This window comes from Eptatretus burgeri, chromosome 7, assembly GCF_056783735.1.
Source record: "Eptatretus burgeri isolate ZD-2024b chromosome 7, Ebu_testis_v1, whole genome shotgun sequence".
Lineage (NCBI taxonomy): Eukaryota > Metazoa > Chordata > Myxini > Myxiniformes > Myxinidae > Eptatretus > Eptatretus burgeri.
The window spans coordinates 54173738-54191016 of record NC_140967.1 but is presented as its reverse complement, the minus strand read 5'-3'; the positions used below and the strand labels follow the sequence as shown (position 1 = coordinate 54191016).

At 41.7% G+C, this 17279-nt stretch overlaps 1 protein-coding gene and 1 long non-coding RNA gene across 7 annotated transcripts in view; one reads left to right on the top strand and one right to left on the bottom strand.

Moving 5' to 3' along the window:
- LOC147023283 (myosin light chain kinase 3-like) overlaps positions 1-17279 on the bottom strand; it is a 193249-nt gene that overhangs the window by 27957 nt on the left and 148013 nt on the right. For all 6 annotated transcript variants that reach the window (XM_085888522.1, XM_085888520.1, XM_085888521.1 and 3 more), the window contains 4 exons: positions 10081-10174; positions 9784-9893; positions 6003-6144; positions 524-594 (listed from right to left, as the gene is read on the bottom strand). In XM_085888522.1, coding sequence (XP_085744648.1) covers positions 524-594; positions 6003-6144; positions 9784-9893; positions 10081-10174 — 417 coding nt within the window. The remainder of the gene's footprint in view (positions 1-523; positions 595-6002; positions 6145-9783; positions 9894-10080; positions 10175-17279) is intronic.
- LOC147023282 (uncharacterized) overlaps positions 16936-17279 on the top strand; it is a 157181-nt gene continuing 156837 nt past the window's right edge. The window contains exon 1 of the long non-coding RNA XR_015060123.1: positions 16936-17269. This is a non-coding gene — a long non-coding RNA (uncharacterized LOC147023282). The remainder of the gene's footprint in view (positions 17270-17279) is intronic.

Below are 17279 nucleotides of genomic sequence, written 5' to 3'. Positions count from 1 at the left end.
TGTGCTAATTTTTTTTAATTGCAATCCAGTAAATTTGATTTTGAAAATATTTGGGGAAGCATTCTAAACAACCCAAGCAGTATCAATATCAAATGTTTCAAACCAGAAAACAATCAGGCATGTATTAGAGAAGACAACTATTATGGAGGGCAACTATTGTTATCATTGAGTTGAATGTGTCTTCTATTTACTTAACTAGAAGCACTTTGGAAGCAGCTTGTTGGGGGTCGGGCGGGAGGAGTAGTGTGGGAAGTGTGGCAATATATATTTTGTGCCATGGCTAATAAACCCCCCGTTCTGCAGCAGAGTCAGTAAACAGCTTGCACTGTGGCACGTGTACAGGTGAAAATCGAAATTGGTCTCCCCCGCAGGTTTATCCCCATGACCTGGCCTTGGGTACTTCCAACACATATGCAAAATTTAGTGGAGATTGACTTGGCCCTGTGTTATTTTTCCGACGAGTTTCAGATATGCATACAGAGAACTGCCTGATTTAATATCGTAGGATAGCAAGTTTTCTTACCTTCGGGCGAGACCGAAGTCTATGATCTTGATTTGATTTCCTTCTCTGTTCACACAAAGGATATTTTCAGGCTGTTTGGGCAATGAGAACATGAAAATATATTTAGGCTGGATGATGATCAAGAAGTCACCTAAATGGTTCTTCTTGCACATTCTCACACTCATAAATTAAAATGTTGAAGGGAGATTGCAATGGAGAAGCAGAAGCTTTTTTTAAAAAAATGGAAATTGCCCCAAACAAGGCAAAAAGACACCCGAGGCAAGGGGCTAAGGGAAGATGAGATAAAAAAAAAATAAGGATAAAATAAAAGAAAGACAAAGGCAGTAGCAGAAGTCAGGTGAAATGCGATGCAACCTCAAAGATGAAAGAAGTAGGAATTGGTATTCCTCTTTAAGCTGAGTAGATCATAGGATAATGGGAAGAACGTTACAGGTAGTGAATTCCAAAGTGAGACTGCACGAGGGATAAAACTATCTGCATAGCCTGTCATTCTGCACATTGGATCAGCTATAGTGCATGGGTGTGCAGAGATGGCAAACAGAGTCTTTCCTCCAAACACTCGTCCAGGAGAAACCAAGTTAGAAAGTCCAGCAGAACATTTGCCAGGAAAATATCTCGAGAACAGACCAAGAGTGGACGGCAACTGACCTACGGTGAGAGAGCTGTTGAAGAGTTGAACCCATCTCCGAACCAACCAGGTTAACTATGCATTTCTGGAGCCGATCAGGTAAAGATAAGTGGTAGGTTGGTTCTCCAGGCCAAATGCGGCAACAGTACTCCATGAGAGGACGTATTGTTGTCTTATGCAGGTACAAAACAGCATCAGGAGGTAAATACCTCTGTGCTCGATAAAGACAACCAATGTGCTTGGAAGCACTCTCAGCAATACCAGAAATGTACTTGCTTATCCCAATAGAGGTTAGAGAAGGTGTCCCTGTCCAGACCAAGAACCAAAGATCATATGATTCAGTTAAGGTTGAAGACCCCATCTGCACAGAAGGGAAAGTCCTGTTTCTGGAGCGAGACATGGATAACATTTTAGTTTTCTTTGCATTGAAGGTTACCAGCCAGTCATGCCCCCACTTCAACACATTCTCTAAATCATTGTCCAATGAAACTCCAACCTCATTATGAGTGGTGTTGATTGAATCAACAGATGTCCAGAGCTGAAACAGAACATCTCTTGTAAAAAGGGCTCAGCCTCTGCATGCGTGCGTCCGTCCTTCCTTGCTCCCGTCCCTCCCTCCATCCCTCCCTTTGCCCATCCTCCGTATAACTATATGTCCATTATTTATGTAATATTGGAATGTACCTTTCGATCCTTTAGAGATTTGAAGACCCTCTAAGATCCTGACGATCCTAAAGACCCAAAAGACACCAAAATACCCGAAAAGACCTCAAATACCCCAAAAGACCCCCAAAGGCCCTGAAATCCCGAAAACCCCAAAAGACCCAAAAGATCTCAAAGACCAAAAGACAAAGAAGACTCCAAAATATCTCAAAGATGCAAAAGTCCCTGAAGACCGAAAAGACCTCAAAGTCCCAAAAGACCCCAAATTCCCAAAAGACACCAAAGACCCCAAAAGATCCTGAAGACTCAAAAGACCCAAAAAGACTCCAAAGACCCAAAATACCCAAAGTATTCTGAAGACCCCAAAAGATCCCTAAGATCCAAAAAAGCCCTGAAGACTCAAAAGACCTGAAAAGTCCCAAAAGACCCCAAAGACAACAAAAGACCCTAAATACCTCAAAAAAACCCCCAAAGAACCAAAAGACCCTGAAGACCCAAAAGTCCAAGATGACTTCAAAGACCCCAAAAGACCAAGAAGACCCCAAAAAACCCCAAAGACCCTGAGGAACCTGAAGACCCAAAAGACCCCAAAATAACCTTTTGAGATATTGTGCTATATATTGTTTTTGGCCCGATTTCTCAATGGTGAAGAATCACTTGAAAAATTCTCGAATCCAGATCCGGATTCATATCTTCACCATAATCGAATCATTTAGTTCTTGTCACACATCCAACCTGTCCACCAAGTTTCATTCGAATCCGTCCACAACGTTTTCAGATTTCATGCAATATCGTTTTTAGCCAGGTGGGGAAAAATCTGTTAAAAATTAAATAATTCTAGTATCCAGATCTGGATTCGGATCTTCACCAAAATCGAATCAATTCGCACTCCCATCCTGTCCACCAAGTTTGGCGTGAATCCATCCACAACTTTTTGAGATATTGTGCTATATATCGTTTTGGCCCCATCTCTCAATGGTGAAGAATCACTTTAAAAATTCTCAGATCCGGATCCGGATCCGGATCTTCACCAAAATCAAGCGTTGCTGTCCTTGGTCGGTCACCTACACACAAAAAAAAAATTCAGAACGATTGCTTGAAAACTGTGGCCAAAAATCGTGTGACAAACAAACAAACAAACAGACAAACAGACAGAGAAACACCACAGACCAACATACTTGGCGAAATTTATTTTTTACCAAGTAACAAAATCGACTGACCAAGATACTTGAAAACTTCGATTTTGCAAGTTATACATTTGTAGAAAATAAATGTTTGTAATATAATTGGTGGAAATCGTTCCAACACAGCAAATCTGTGACCAATCTCTGCAACGACTACGGAGAGGCGAGCGTAGCGAGCCGAACTACGCTAGTTGTCATTATCAAGAAACACAGTGCGATGACAAAGCAAGCTGAAATTATTGAATGCATCATTCCAGATACAACATACGACTGAAGCTTGTGGAGCAGACCCTTGTGCCACACTTTATTAAAGGCTTTTGAGATATCCAAAGCAAATTATAATCAAACTTCACCTTTGAGCTGTAATGCCCTTTGAAATGATCCGTGATTAAGGATAGCAGATCACCAATTGCATGGGAATGGTGAAAGCCATACCGGCAGTCAGTGAGAAGTTCATTGTCCTCCAGATGGCTGAGAAGTTGTTCATTGATGAAGCATTCAAATACCTTACTTATTACAGGAAACAGGCTGATGGGGTGATAGTTGCTTGGCTTAGAAGCACCCTTGAAAACAGGGACAACAGAAGCAACTTTCTAGGATGATGGAAACACCAAAACAGGCAAGCACAGGTTGTTTCGCTTGGCAAGAATCGATGACAGTTCAGGCCAACACATCTTCAATACAATCACAGGACCATTCGCTTTCAAGGCATCGAGAATATGAATAATTCTGGCAACCTTCTTCGGTGTGATAAATGGAACAGGAATATCAGAGTGCACGAAATGGAAAATCAGGAAGGTGGTGTCCCTGATCATTGAGGGTAGAATTAGAATTAAAGCAATTTAAAAATAGGTTAACCTTATTCAGAGGTGAAGTAACAACCTCAGGCCCATTAAAGAGAGGAGGTATAGAAGATTTATTGAGGTTGAGTACACTGTTGGTCATCCGCCAAAAGTCCCTGGAGCGAAGTCATTGAGTCACAATAGAATCGGCTACAGAAGCTGCATATTGCTGCTTAGAATCCTCAAGAACTCTTTTGCAGAGGTTACTTGGTTTGCGGAACAGACATTTGGAATTCAGAGACTCTTGCACATGGTATTCCTTGAAATAGTGGTTATGATGAGCAATTGCTGATGCACAAGCCGGAGTGAACCATGGATGGGAATGAACCTTTCACTTGATGGATACGTGAGGGAATATACTGTAAATGTGCTTACCAGTGTGAATCCATAGGGATATTTCCTCAGCATCCATATCAGGACCAAGACTAAAATCTGCAGTCCATGGAAAATCAGCAATGAACGAAATCCATCCCAATCCTCGTTCCTAAACTGAAACACTGTTTGGTGAAAATGATGCACTGGAGTTGAGAATGAGGTTTATAGAGACACAAACAGAAACAGTGCAATGACATGAGTTACCAATTGGAGGAAGGACATCGGCAACCCAGTCACCAGGGTTAGAACACAAAAAGAGATCGAGCAAGTATCTTCCATTAGAGGCATGGTCAGGAATATGAGTGGGAGAGGAAACAATTTGGGTGATATTTTGAGATTGAGAAATTATAGGTATCGATACCAGGAATGTCAGTATTACGAGAGTGTACCAGCCATTCCTTGTGGTGAACGTTGAAGTCACCAAATACCATGATGTGTGCAGAAAGATGGAGTGAAATATAGCCCTGTCAATGCTGTCTGAGATCTCATTGAGCGTGGCACACGAGGGAAAGGAAGGCAAGTGATACAGAAAGAAGAGATATGTTGTTGAATGCAGGACAGCAAGACAGAAACACAAACTCGTGAAAGCCACTTTCAAGATAAATTTCACAAGCTGAAGGTAGAGAGTCCTTCACATAGATACCAAGATTACAAGGAGGGCGATCAAGTCAGTGAAAAATGTCACCAGGTAAGTTGAAAGAAACGGACGAGATGCCACTGTCCAAGTGACACTCAGATAGATCCAGCCGGTCAGGTGAGTGAAGCTGAACAAAAGATTGCACAGCAGAAAAGTTGGAGCAAAAGCTCCTGACATTGGAGAAACAAATATTCAATGAATTTGAGCGTTGCTGCACACAGGCTGGTGGATTGGCACCTGCAGGTAGAGATCTGTTATTCTTAGATTGTATAACCATATTCTTTGTCAGAATAAACACATTACATAAGAAGAAGAAAAAGAAGAAGACGTCAGTCAAAGTTACCCAAACAAATTCACAGGTCAGTCTAAGAGACTCAGCAGGGTCCCTACAAACTCAAGCAAACACATTTTCATAACAATGCCACTCTGGTGGCCTCAGGAATGCAACCAAAAGCCTGGTGTTGGCTTAGTGGTTGGGGTGGTTGGCTTTGGATCTTAGGGTCCTGAGTTTGAGCCCCGTTGGCCCCTGAATTAACATCAGGTAGGGTTGACTCAGCCTGTCATCCTTCTGAGGTCTGTGAAATGAGTACCAGTGTACTGGTATAGGGGCATAGCATCAGCGGCATAGTCACGCCCTAACAAAATGATAGCTGCTATATACAAGAAGAAGAAGGAATGCAACTGAAAAATACATGGTAGTACAACCATTTTGGCATTTTACACCTGTTGATAGATCAGCTTCTCAAAGCATTACTAAAGTATATGGGATCCTGTACTACCAGGTAGCCATGACCTGCGACATGTTTATTTCCAGTACCCTTCAGAGAGACAGAAGTAATGAGATCTAACAGGGAGTCCTGGACAAGAAAAATGCAGAATAACTGAGACTACAAATGGCAGAATAGGAGAAAAGAAAGAAGAATATATAGAGGAAGGAGAAGACTCGGATGAGGAAGAAGAAGAAGACTGGCTGGTGCCATTCGCAGAGTCCTGAAACAAGGAAAACCCTCTTCACAGGACCACTGTGAAGGTGAGGGTGACGAGGCTAGGTGGAAAAATAAATTTTCCTTCCCCCAAAACACAGAGGCTTGGTGGAGCATAGTATAACTGGATTTTCATTTTCAACTTTTTATCCCTTCCTGCACCTCACCTTGAGATCAAGGTGCAGAATGTACTGTTGGTGCATGTGCGCAATAGCCTCGCAAATCTGTCGGACAAAAATGATGGTGTCCAACTCTGTCAGATTGTAGTCCTCGCTGACAATACGCTCGAACAACTCTCCACCTGCCACACTGCAATGCAAACAACAGCAAGACAAAGAAGATCTATCTCCACCTTGAAAGACCTCCATTGAAAATATAGTTTTCATTTTCCAATTATGAAATGTCATTTCAAATCGCAAAAATGTCTCATCCACGATGGAAAGTATAGGAAATAACTCACTTATTTTCCACAACTAAGCAATGCTGTAACTGAGATTCAACAAATACATTCTCCTTGCCGATGAACTGGCAAAATGCAAAAGGGCCACGAACAAAGTTCTGATACGAATAGTCAACTGGCAAAGTCAATTGAATACCAATTTATTTCCATCCTTTTTGAAATTTTTGCTTGTCACAAATCAGTCAGAGACATCTGTTTTGACTTCAACAACATCACAAATATGATAACTTACACAATATAACATTAAGTCCTGGTTTATTACCCCGCGCATGCGAAGTGAAAAGCGGGGTTAAGCAATTGGTTCATGTCCATCCATCGATCTGTCTTGTCAGTTTATGATCGAGGAACAACTTATTTAAACTGAATGTTATATTTTGAACATGAATCGGAACATGAATTTGAAGACAAGTATGCCATTTTACCATATTTTGGCTCTGAATTCTTCCCGAATGCACATGTGCAGAGAGGAGTGGGGTAATTGCTTTTTTTTTTTACCCTGTCTGCCTGCCTGGCAATCAAACAAAATTGAAAATCATTCCAAAGAGGACAACTTACTGTTTTTAAGGATGTCACAAAGGACATAAACAACAGGGACGAAGAGCTAATGTAAGTATTATATCGGGTGATGTTATAGACACTCAGGGAAACAGCGGTAAAACCTGGAATTAATTCATTTATTTTCCTTGAAACTTCTTTAAACCTTCATTTGAATTGAATTATATACTTGAAGACTGTAGAACACAGATCACCTTCACAATACTTCCAAGATGCTATGTATCAATATATCGCATAAGAGGGTGTAGCATGTGAGAGGGTTTGGGTGAAGACAATGCTGTTTGACACTGCGTTCTATGGTGATCAATAAATCCTCCATCTCCTAAACTGCGACTCGACATTGTGTTATTACAGCGTTTTAGGTTGAGGCATACAAGTCTGCTTCAGTTGCACTAAATTTCTGGATTTTCTTTAATGATCTTTAAAATCATTATGTTATTAAAATTGAAGTATTATACAATACATCACGTGCGGGGTAGGCCTGGAATGTGTTCAGTTGCCAAGCAGCAAGCTAGTGCTTGCCAAGCCATCTGTTGCTTATCAACGGTTTCGAATGGAGTGCTTGCTTGAGTGCTTAAGCCAGTTGGCGAGCACTCTACAAGAAATGTGGTAACTGAACACACCCCTGGTGTTGGCTTAACGGTTAAGGTGGCTGACTTAAGATATTAGGGGCTTGAGTTTGAGCCCCTGTAAATCCATTAAATAACACCAGGTGGGTTGACTCAGCCTGGCATCCTTCTGAGGTTGGCAAAATGAGTACCAGGTTACTGGAAATAGGGGTTACTGCATCAGGAGCACAGCCGTGCTCCCATCAATGATGCAACTAGCACCCATAGGTGACATACAAAATAATAATACTGCACAGGGTATCATGTTCTATGAACTCTTTCGTTGAGTAATGCGATAAATGAAATTTCAAAGGATCCAGAAAAAGTCATCAAGGTGAAAAGAGGCCATCTTTTTTCACAGACATGATTCAGAACACAACACAGCTACATGGTCAGCATCTTTATTTTGTTTAGCTTATCTGGAATAGAAATTCCAGAAAAGGTATTTTCACCGTGCACCGTTCGTCCATCCGTCTCCTATTTGTTCCGATCTGGCTGAAATTTGACAGCAACGTTTCGCTCTTGACTAGTAATGGGGATTACAAAGCTCGTTACAGTCACGTGACTTTAAGTAGGTCAAAATGGCTGACAAAACATTTCTTCAAACACCTTCTTCTCCAGACCCACCAGTCAGAATGCTACCAAATGTGGGTTACAACATTTGGTGAACGAAAGTGTGTGAAATTGGTGGACTTTGTAAATTTTTCATAAAATTGCATAAATTCCTCCAAAAATCTTCTTCTCCAGACCCAGCAGTCAGAATGCTACCAAATTTGAGTTGCAACATTTGGCCAGGGTAGCGATGTTAACTTGCAGAGGTCATGCCTATCAGCTGACCAAAAGTGTCAAATGGGTGAACTTCATACATTTTTGGGAAAATCATGTAAATTCCTTCAAAAATCTTCCTCACACCCACCAGTCAGAATGCTCCCAAATTTGGGTTACAACATTAGGCCAGAGCCCAGGTAAGCTAAAGGTCCTGTGGTCCTATTTTTTCACTTCCTTTCCCACAGTATTACATGCCTGTCTGCATCATGCGTTGTTTCCCAATTGCTATTCAAATGGCACTGCCTGGCAATATGCGACTTTCAAAATGAAATATGAGTGCTAAATGAGGCCTTTTGCGCGTGCACCGTGTGTGTCTTTGCAATGATTTGGTTCTGTTCACAGGGCACCTTTAAGCTGCAATTAATAGCATGGAATCTGTGATTCAAATCGTCTTTTAAACACAATTTTCAGCATTTAGACTACACTACAGAGTGGAAATTTCATAATGGTTCACCACCTTTTAAAAAATTTAATGTACATCGGCGAGGCTCGTCGAAAAGCTAGAATTGTGATGTTCCTGAATGCAAATCGGACTCGTGAGAATATATGAACACGAGAAATAAATACAAACCTTCGGCCTTTCACGGGCCCATATCGTTGGTAGTTTTTACAACACGGACTGCAACACATCAACTTTTTGGATGAGTTTAATCAGGAAATGCAACTGCTTCATTGTGCAGAAGCACACCCCTTTCTCGCAGGTATGCTTTCAAGTGCTTTTGTATTCTTTAAAAAAAATTTTAGTCGTTTCATTCTGCAATCTTTATCTGGGAGGGATGAAATATATCCAGGCTGTCCAGATTTATTTTCGTTACTTGGGGTTTCTGCACATGCACGCCAAGCAATCTGGGGCGGATTAGGTCATTTCAAAAGTCGTGGATTAAAATACTGTTGTGGGAATGACTTCTAGGGGCTAACTTTGCATGTTATCTCATATGTTGGATGTATGTACTGGAGTAATTAAGCATGAGGTAATTAATTGTGATATAGAAAATGCGGCACTATTCATATACCCAACTCTGTCAACCCTCCCCTCATGTTTGTGTCTAAAACCGTTTCTTCCTTAACCCCTTTTCTACAAAAAAAAGCATTTTTTCCTTAATAAAGCAGTTTCCAAAATAATTTTTTTAAAGGTTTATCAGATCACAAAAGAAGAAAAATTACGGCTCCAACAAAAAGGTCAATTTTAGAACTGCATAATCTAATTTGTTTAACCTGCTAACTGAAAAATCATCTATATTTCATTTTTACAGTTTTGTTTGAGGTCACCAACTTACTGATGAATCCTCATGCAATGAATGTCATTCATTCATTCATTGTATGGAGATAGATAATAGGTAAGGACAGAATTCAGTTTAAATCCTGTGTTGATCTAAAGTTGGGTAAACACTGGTAAAATTTATCTCTCATCCCTGATTTAATCCCTTACGTCTCAAAAGATGCTCATTTAGAATGAGAGTGACTGATAATTATTGGTACGTTCAACGGGTCACCTACTGCTCTACGATAAGTGTGAAGCTGATTCGTGTCTCGAAGGCAGCATACAACTGTATAATGTTGTCGTGATGAAGCTGGTTCATTATTCCAATTTCGTTTTTCACTTCCTCCTTGAGAACAGGTGGGATTTAAAAGTTTGGGAGGGTGGGCACAAAATGTAGAGTGAGATGAATAAAATTTGCTTTTTCACTTTGATAACGAGCAAGTGATCTAAAACTTGGCAAAGATCGATTCACTGAAGGTATGAGGCATCAATGGACTACATGCTGTCAAGTCTGTGTAACATAAACAACTTGCCTTTTCCTTCGCTGCTCGTGCCTTTATGATCTTGGCAGCGAAGGGAAGACCTGTGTCCTTTTCAACACAAGAGTAAACTTGTCCAAAACGACCTCTACATGCATAGGTGCATGTGAAAACACACACACACACACACACACAATTATTTCAAAAGGAAAAACAACACCGATGTACTTAGTAGCAGATAGACACCAGAAATAATAAATTGTAACAAAATTCCACTTCTCCCAATACAATCTCAAGGAAGATAGAGATAATATTGTTATGGTTTTGGAAGACTTACTCCAGAGGGAGAGTAGGTGGATATATGGACATGTAGATGACTCGAGGATCAGTTATTACTCTCACCGAAGGAAAGGGTATTTTGTTTGGGTCCGTTTGTTTGTTTGTCTGCACAGAACTTTTGTGTTTTTCTCCGCAACCGCTTGTCGGATTGAAACAAATTTTTCACCATAAGTGCGGCAACTCATGTAGAATGGTATATTGACAAATATGATGTCACACATCATGTGGTGTGGCAGCCATGTTGGAAAACAGAAAAACTTTGGACCTCTGTATCTCTGAAACTGCATCAAGGAAAAAATTGAAACTCGGCACAGGGCAAGTATTCCTCGTTGGGAATAAATGATTTTTTTATGACGTCAAAGGTGCCTTCGTTATGACCTTATGATTACCTTCGCAAACTTTGTTGCGAAGGTTATGTTTTGATCGCTGTGTATTTATTTATTTATTTATTTGTGAATATGTGTGTTTGTTTGTTATTCGCATAACTCCAAAAGTATTGAACTGTATCGCAGCAAATTTGGTGGGATGATTGGTTATTAGCCGAGGACCATTTGATTAGATTTTGGGAGCGATCGGGTCAAAGGTCAAGATCAAGGTCATGAAAAGGTCAAAATCGTCTTTTTACCATAGCGTGGTCAATTTGTATCCAATTTGCATGCAACTAATGCCAAAATGTTCAGAATTCAATGCCCCATCTTGTGATATGTGACATGACACATTGAGGTAATAACCCTTATTAGCAGTTGGGAGTCAAAGGTCGGGGGGGGGGGTCACGACATTGCAAAATGTGCGGTTTTAGTCATAACACGGTCAATTCTTATCCGATTTGCATGAAACCAACACCAAAATGTTGACTGTTCTGTTCCCCACACTCTAATACCAATTACAAAATTAAGAGTACAACGGTCAAGGTCGAGGTCATGAAAAGATCAAAATCGTCATTTTTGTACAATGAATGTTTGTTTGTTCACGATAAATAACTTATTTTATTTAGAAAAACAGAAACTCGTGTGTGCTAAATGCTCCTAAAATGCCAGAAAATAATTTCTTATAATGTGACCAGTTGTCATCAGATTGACTTTGACACCGACACCCAAAAAGGTCAGGGAGTTCACTCAGAAATTGTACAATGTATGTGAATCAGTGTCAAACAGCAGGAAATTTAATGTTTTTAAGCCATCACAACACATATGAGATGGCAGATGTGGTATGGGATTAAATACCCTCACAATCAATGGTTTCTGGGGGGGGGGGGGCAAAATGTAGCGTTGGCGAAGGTATGCGCTCTATTGAGTGCTCATTCTAGTTGCATATGTATAACGCCACATGTGATCAGTATGAAATTTTTTGAGGGTCATCTCGAGATAAAATGGTCCACAGAAAAAAAAGTTGATGATGTCATCGGAGATGTGATTCAGCAGCCATATTGTTAAAAAAAACAAAAAAAATCCTTCAAAAATCTTCTTCTCTAAAGTGGCTGAACAGATCGATGTGAAACTTTACATGTTTCAGAACAAAAGGTTCATACATATGACATCATAGGTAAAATGGTTTGGCAGCCATATTGGATTTACTTTAAAACCTATAAAAAAAATCTTCTCCAGAACGGCTGGACAAATCGAGGGGAAACTTCACACAAATGCTCCCCAAGCATGGGTGTACAAGTTTATTAAGGAATAATTGATAGGTCACATGGTATGGCAGCCATATTGGATTGAAGAACAATATTAAATAATGTTTTCTCTGGAACTGCCCCATCAATATACGTGAAACTCCAGATTTATGATCTCATCGTGATGCGGAGTACATATTTTAAATTTCAACTTTATCAGACACATGGTCTGGCAGCTAGAATGATTTAATTTTTTGATATTGGTTCTTTTTGTTTTTTTGATTTTTTTTTTTGAATAAAGCTCACTTTACTTGGCTGTGCCTGGATGGGTTTGTGGGTGGAGGAGTAGCAGCTGAAATAGGAACCCTATCGAGGTTTCTCCTGATGACTTCATCTTTGCTTTTTGCTTGTTTTGGTTCTTTCTGATTACTCCAATGCAGGACTGTACCGATTTGATCTTCCATTCGATTTGAATTGAATTAATTTTAATCCCATTCTAAATTAAATTGAATAATGAATAATAATAACAAAACAAAACAAAAATCATGGGTCAGGTGTCCAATCAAAGCGGGACTTCTTGCTACCCGGTCATCACTGCCAGCAGTTATAAAGTGGCACTTCTAATTAATTATGTAACACCCCAGTACACAAACTCCATACAAAATACACCACACAAAAGAAGTCCTGGCAAGGATCTGCAATCTCTGATTGCTCTTTTTCTTGTTTCATGAGTCATTGATTAGATAGTCCTTGCAAAGGGCTGTTTGGGTGGGGGGGGGCATGCATTGTCGACGCTGTATTTTTCCAGTGTCATGTCTCCCCCACTACTCCTCTGTTACTTTCAATCTTTCTTCCTTTACACCATCATTCTGCTGAATTCCTCTGCTACTTTCATTCTTCCCTACTTTACCCCATCGGCCCGTTTCAACAATCGACCAATTATCTCCACTCCATCCATCCATCCATCCATTGGAACCATACTCTGTACAGAGCGTCGGTGCTGCTTAAGCAGTCTCCTGGGCTATTGGGCACAATTCTGGACAGGTCACCACTCTGACGCGGGATACTTGAATGGCTCAATCATCCCAGCAAGCTGGTACTCATTTTGCCTCACATGTCCCTTGGTCATGTGCAGAATACCTCTCTGCGTTCCCTCCATCCGCGCATTGCTTAATAACCCATTGTGTGCTCTCACATGCATGTTTGTGTCGCATCTTGCATGCATGTTCGTGATGCTTGGTGCTCGTTGTGACCCACGAGGTGTGGTGCTTCTTGCAGGCATGGTGCAGTGCGGAACAGTGCGAGTGGATATTTTGCGCATGCAGGGAGGGGACTGGGGGCTCGGCGCTGCTTTCGGCGGTGCGGTGGCCTCGTTGAAAGTTTCCTCAGAATGGCGTTGCAATTTCCACAAGTGATGTCATGCTCTCGTCCCCATCAGCTGTGGACCAGTGGGAGGAAAGAAGAGAGCTTATGTGAAGAGGAAGCAAAAAAGGCAGAAGTGGAGGGCAGGCTCGCTCAAGCAGGGACGAAAAGCGCTCCTGAGCAGATGGCTCAGAAAGCACAAAGGCTGAGAGATGCAAAAGAGAGAAAGCAGAAGAGAAGGCAGAAAGCAGATTCAGAAGGCTCGTGAGGGAAGGAACAAAAGTGTGTGAGGGTAAAGGAAGGAAGGTTTCATGAGCAGTTGGTGTCGAGGTTCTGTGGAAATAGAACACTCTTTTCACGAGCGTCATCCTGCCCTCTCGATCCTGTCAGCCACGAAGGATGAGGCAGGTGAACCGTGGCACCTCACCAACGGGGACCTGAGGAAGAAGGACTAAAGCAGAGAAGGCTGAGTCACACATTTAGCTCGCATATCTGGTATGCCGGAGAGGACTCGCCTACTGGGTCTGGGCACCTCAGGAACAAGGCTGCATGTCCCCCATCACGTCACATCGCCACTGCCCATCTTCTCTATCCATTTTCCTCCACATTCCCTTGTATATTTGTGTGAGGTGAGGGAGAGAAGGAAAGACTGCTTTCTTTTTCTCCATAGGTTACTTTTATTTTATTTTCAAGTCCTTGTTTTATTCTTTGCCCCTGAGTGAATGATGGCCAAGTCTTTTGTTTAAGTAAGATTAAATGAATACTTTTGTTTTGCTTATGAATACTTGCTTCTAAATGATTGCTTGTGTGTTTGTAATAAATAATTGTTTGTTGTTATTTCCAATCATTGTCTTTTCCTTTATTGGTCCGACGCATTGCACAAGTAAGGTTAGACGGAAAGTTCTACCCCAATAATTTGCTTTGTCTGCCAGCGCACACTCACTGTAATGCTCGGCAGTAATCTGAGAGTGCGCTGAGGGCACGTAACCCCAATTCGTCAGCCGTCCACAGGTAAGGTATCACATAAAGTAGTGTAACCCTGCCCAATTGGCCGTGCCAATCAGAATTCGTGCTTGCTTAGCAACCTGCCGGTGTGGGGAGTGATCTGTGCCTGGACCTCAGGACCGGGCGTTCGGGAGGGACCCAAGTGCTTCCCCTCATGGCAAGCCTCGAACCCCGGATCCGCAACAGTATTTAAAGGTTCACTATTTATTTTGCACTTCTCCAAAATTGTGATCTGCCTTGTAATTTGTAATATATTGTTGCATCAGAAGTCCGACAAATGCAAACCCTCGGATCTGGAGGCCCAAAGATCTCCGCAAATTACTAGTCTCGGAATTTGCACTGAATTAAACAGATTGTAATAATTATCTCTGCCAATGAAAGTGCAGGAAGGTTATGTTTTCATCCTTGTCTGTGTGTCTGTCTGTTTGTCTTTGTGCAGGATATCTCGAAACGTTGTGGACTGATTCGGACGACATTTGGTTGACAGGTTGGGTATGTGTGACAAGGATGAATTGATTAGAGTTTGGTGAAGATCCAGATACAAATCCGGATACGAGAATTTTTTCAGTGATTCTTCACCATTGAGTGATAGGGCCAAAAACAATATATGCACGATATACAACATGATATATATGTATGTGTATATATATATATATATATATATATATATATATATATATATATATATATATATATATATATATATATATATATATATATCAAAAAGTTTGGACAGATTCGGATGAAACTTGGTGGATGGGTTGAGTGTGTGACTAAGACTAATAAATTCGATTTTGGTGAAGATCCGAATACAGATACGAAGTTATTTTTTTAAATTTACTAAGTGATTCTTCACTAAGCCTGGTGTTGGCTTAGTGGTTAGGGTGGCGGCTTGGGATCCCAGGATCCTGAGTTCAAGCCCCGTTGGCTGCTGAATTAACACCAGGGGGTTGACTCAGCCTGTCATCCATCTGAGGTCGGCGAAGTGAGTACCAGTGTTCTGGTCCCGGTGTATGCCCCGGTTAGAATAGGTGTACCATATCCCTGTGTGTCGTAAGAGGCGACCAGGGTTGGCGTCAGGAAGGGCATCTGGCCATAAAAAACATTGCCTCAAGTAAAAGCCTAACCCCTGCACAGCAGGGAAAAATGGCTGTAAAAACGGTCATTTATATATTTTAAGTGATTCTTCACTGTTGAGAGATAGGGCCAAAAATGATATGCAACATAATATTTCAAAAGGATGTCGGCAAATTATTACAAAACTCGGTGGATGAGTTGGTTAGGTGACAAAAACAAGCCGATTAGATTTTTAGTGCAGGTTTCAGAATGATGTGTAATGGAGTCCTACCAGGGTGAGCTCGAAGTATCCACCTTCATTTCGGTAAGGGGTCGCGATTGAGTCAAGCTGTGAAGTTTTCTGTTCTCAAAGTTTTGTGCTGAGGGCTCTCTTCAGGATCATCACTGAGCCACGGACAGCTTCCAACTGTCGTTTGTTTGTAGTAATATTCCCTGGGATGGGTTTTAATTGCTCTGTGAGGTCTTCGTCATCTTTCCTGTAGCTCCAACTATCACTGGTACAACTTTGGCTTCCAGGATGTTTTCACTTCATTCCTGAGGCCTTGGTAGTTGGTCATTTTCTTGATTTCTGCATCGTTTAGTCCAAAATCACTAGTATTAGCACCTCATTTAGCTATGCCTTCTCTTTTTTTGTACCGAAGTTTGATATCTGGTTGCAATGCTTTGTTTTTGATGTTCACGCTTGATGGGATCATTAGGAAGTACGTGAGCATGTTTTCAGTGTTTGCTTTCATGTTTTCAGTATTTACTTTTGGTTCTTGTTCCCACAAACTTTCTGGAACTGGGATTTCAAAGTTTTTGCAGATGTGCCAGCAGATTACTTTATAAACTCTGTGTCGTTGTGTGTACAGCTATTGTGACATGGGTTTTTTTTTGGGGGGGGAGGGGGTTTGCATTCAGTCATTAAACATAACATATTCTCTTTGCTAACGCCACCTCCACCCCTCATGTTTCTCTCTATTTTTTTTCCTCCTCTGCCCTGGAGCCTTTCGTGGAACACAAATTCTATTATCTCTCTCTCTCTCTCTCTCTCTCTCTCTCTCTCTCTCTCTCTCTCTCTTTCTTTCTCTCTCTCTCTCTCTCTCTCTCTCTCTCTCTTTTTTTTCTTTCTCTTTTTCTCTTTTTCTCTTTTTCTCTCTTTCTCTCTTTCTCGTACCTCTTGTTCTCACAGTGTAACGCAACGTTTGTTGAGGCATCACCCCCCCCCCACCTCCATCCCACTCCCCCTCCCTCACTCTTCCCTCTTCCTAGCTCCCCTTCTTTTCCCACTCCTACCAAAGAGAAAGAGAGAGAGAGAGAGAGAGAGAGAGAGAGAGAGAGAGAGAGAGAGAGAGAGAGAGAGAGAGAGAGAGAGAGAGAGAGAGAGAGAGAGAGAGAGAGAGAGAGAGAGAGAGAGAGAGAGAGAGAGAGACGTTGGAAGAGAGGGTTAGAGAGGGAGAGGGGTGGGAGAGAGGAGGGAGAGGGATGGAATAGAAAGGGAAAGGGGTGGACGAGAGAGGGAGAGAGAAGATGAGGAGCGGGACAGAAAGGGAGGGGTTAGAGGGAGAGGGGTGGGAGAGAGAGGGTGAAGGGTGGGAGAGAGAAGGAGGGGTGAGAGGAAGAGGGAGAGGTTAGAAGGAAATGGGTGGGAGAGAGAGGGAAGGGTGTTTGAGAGAGAGGGTAAAGGGTGGCAGAGAAGGAGGGGTGAGAGGAAGAGGGTGGGAGGGCGTTTAACGTCCTTGGCACACACATTGATGGATCACCATGCCTGTGAAAACACCAGGATGACAGATTATAGCTCGGTTGAGATTTGATCCAAGAATGGACAGCTTAGACCGAGTGTGCGTAGCTCTCAGCTATCCTGCCATGGTGTGTGGAT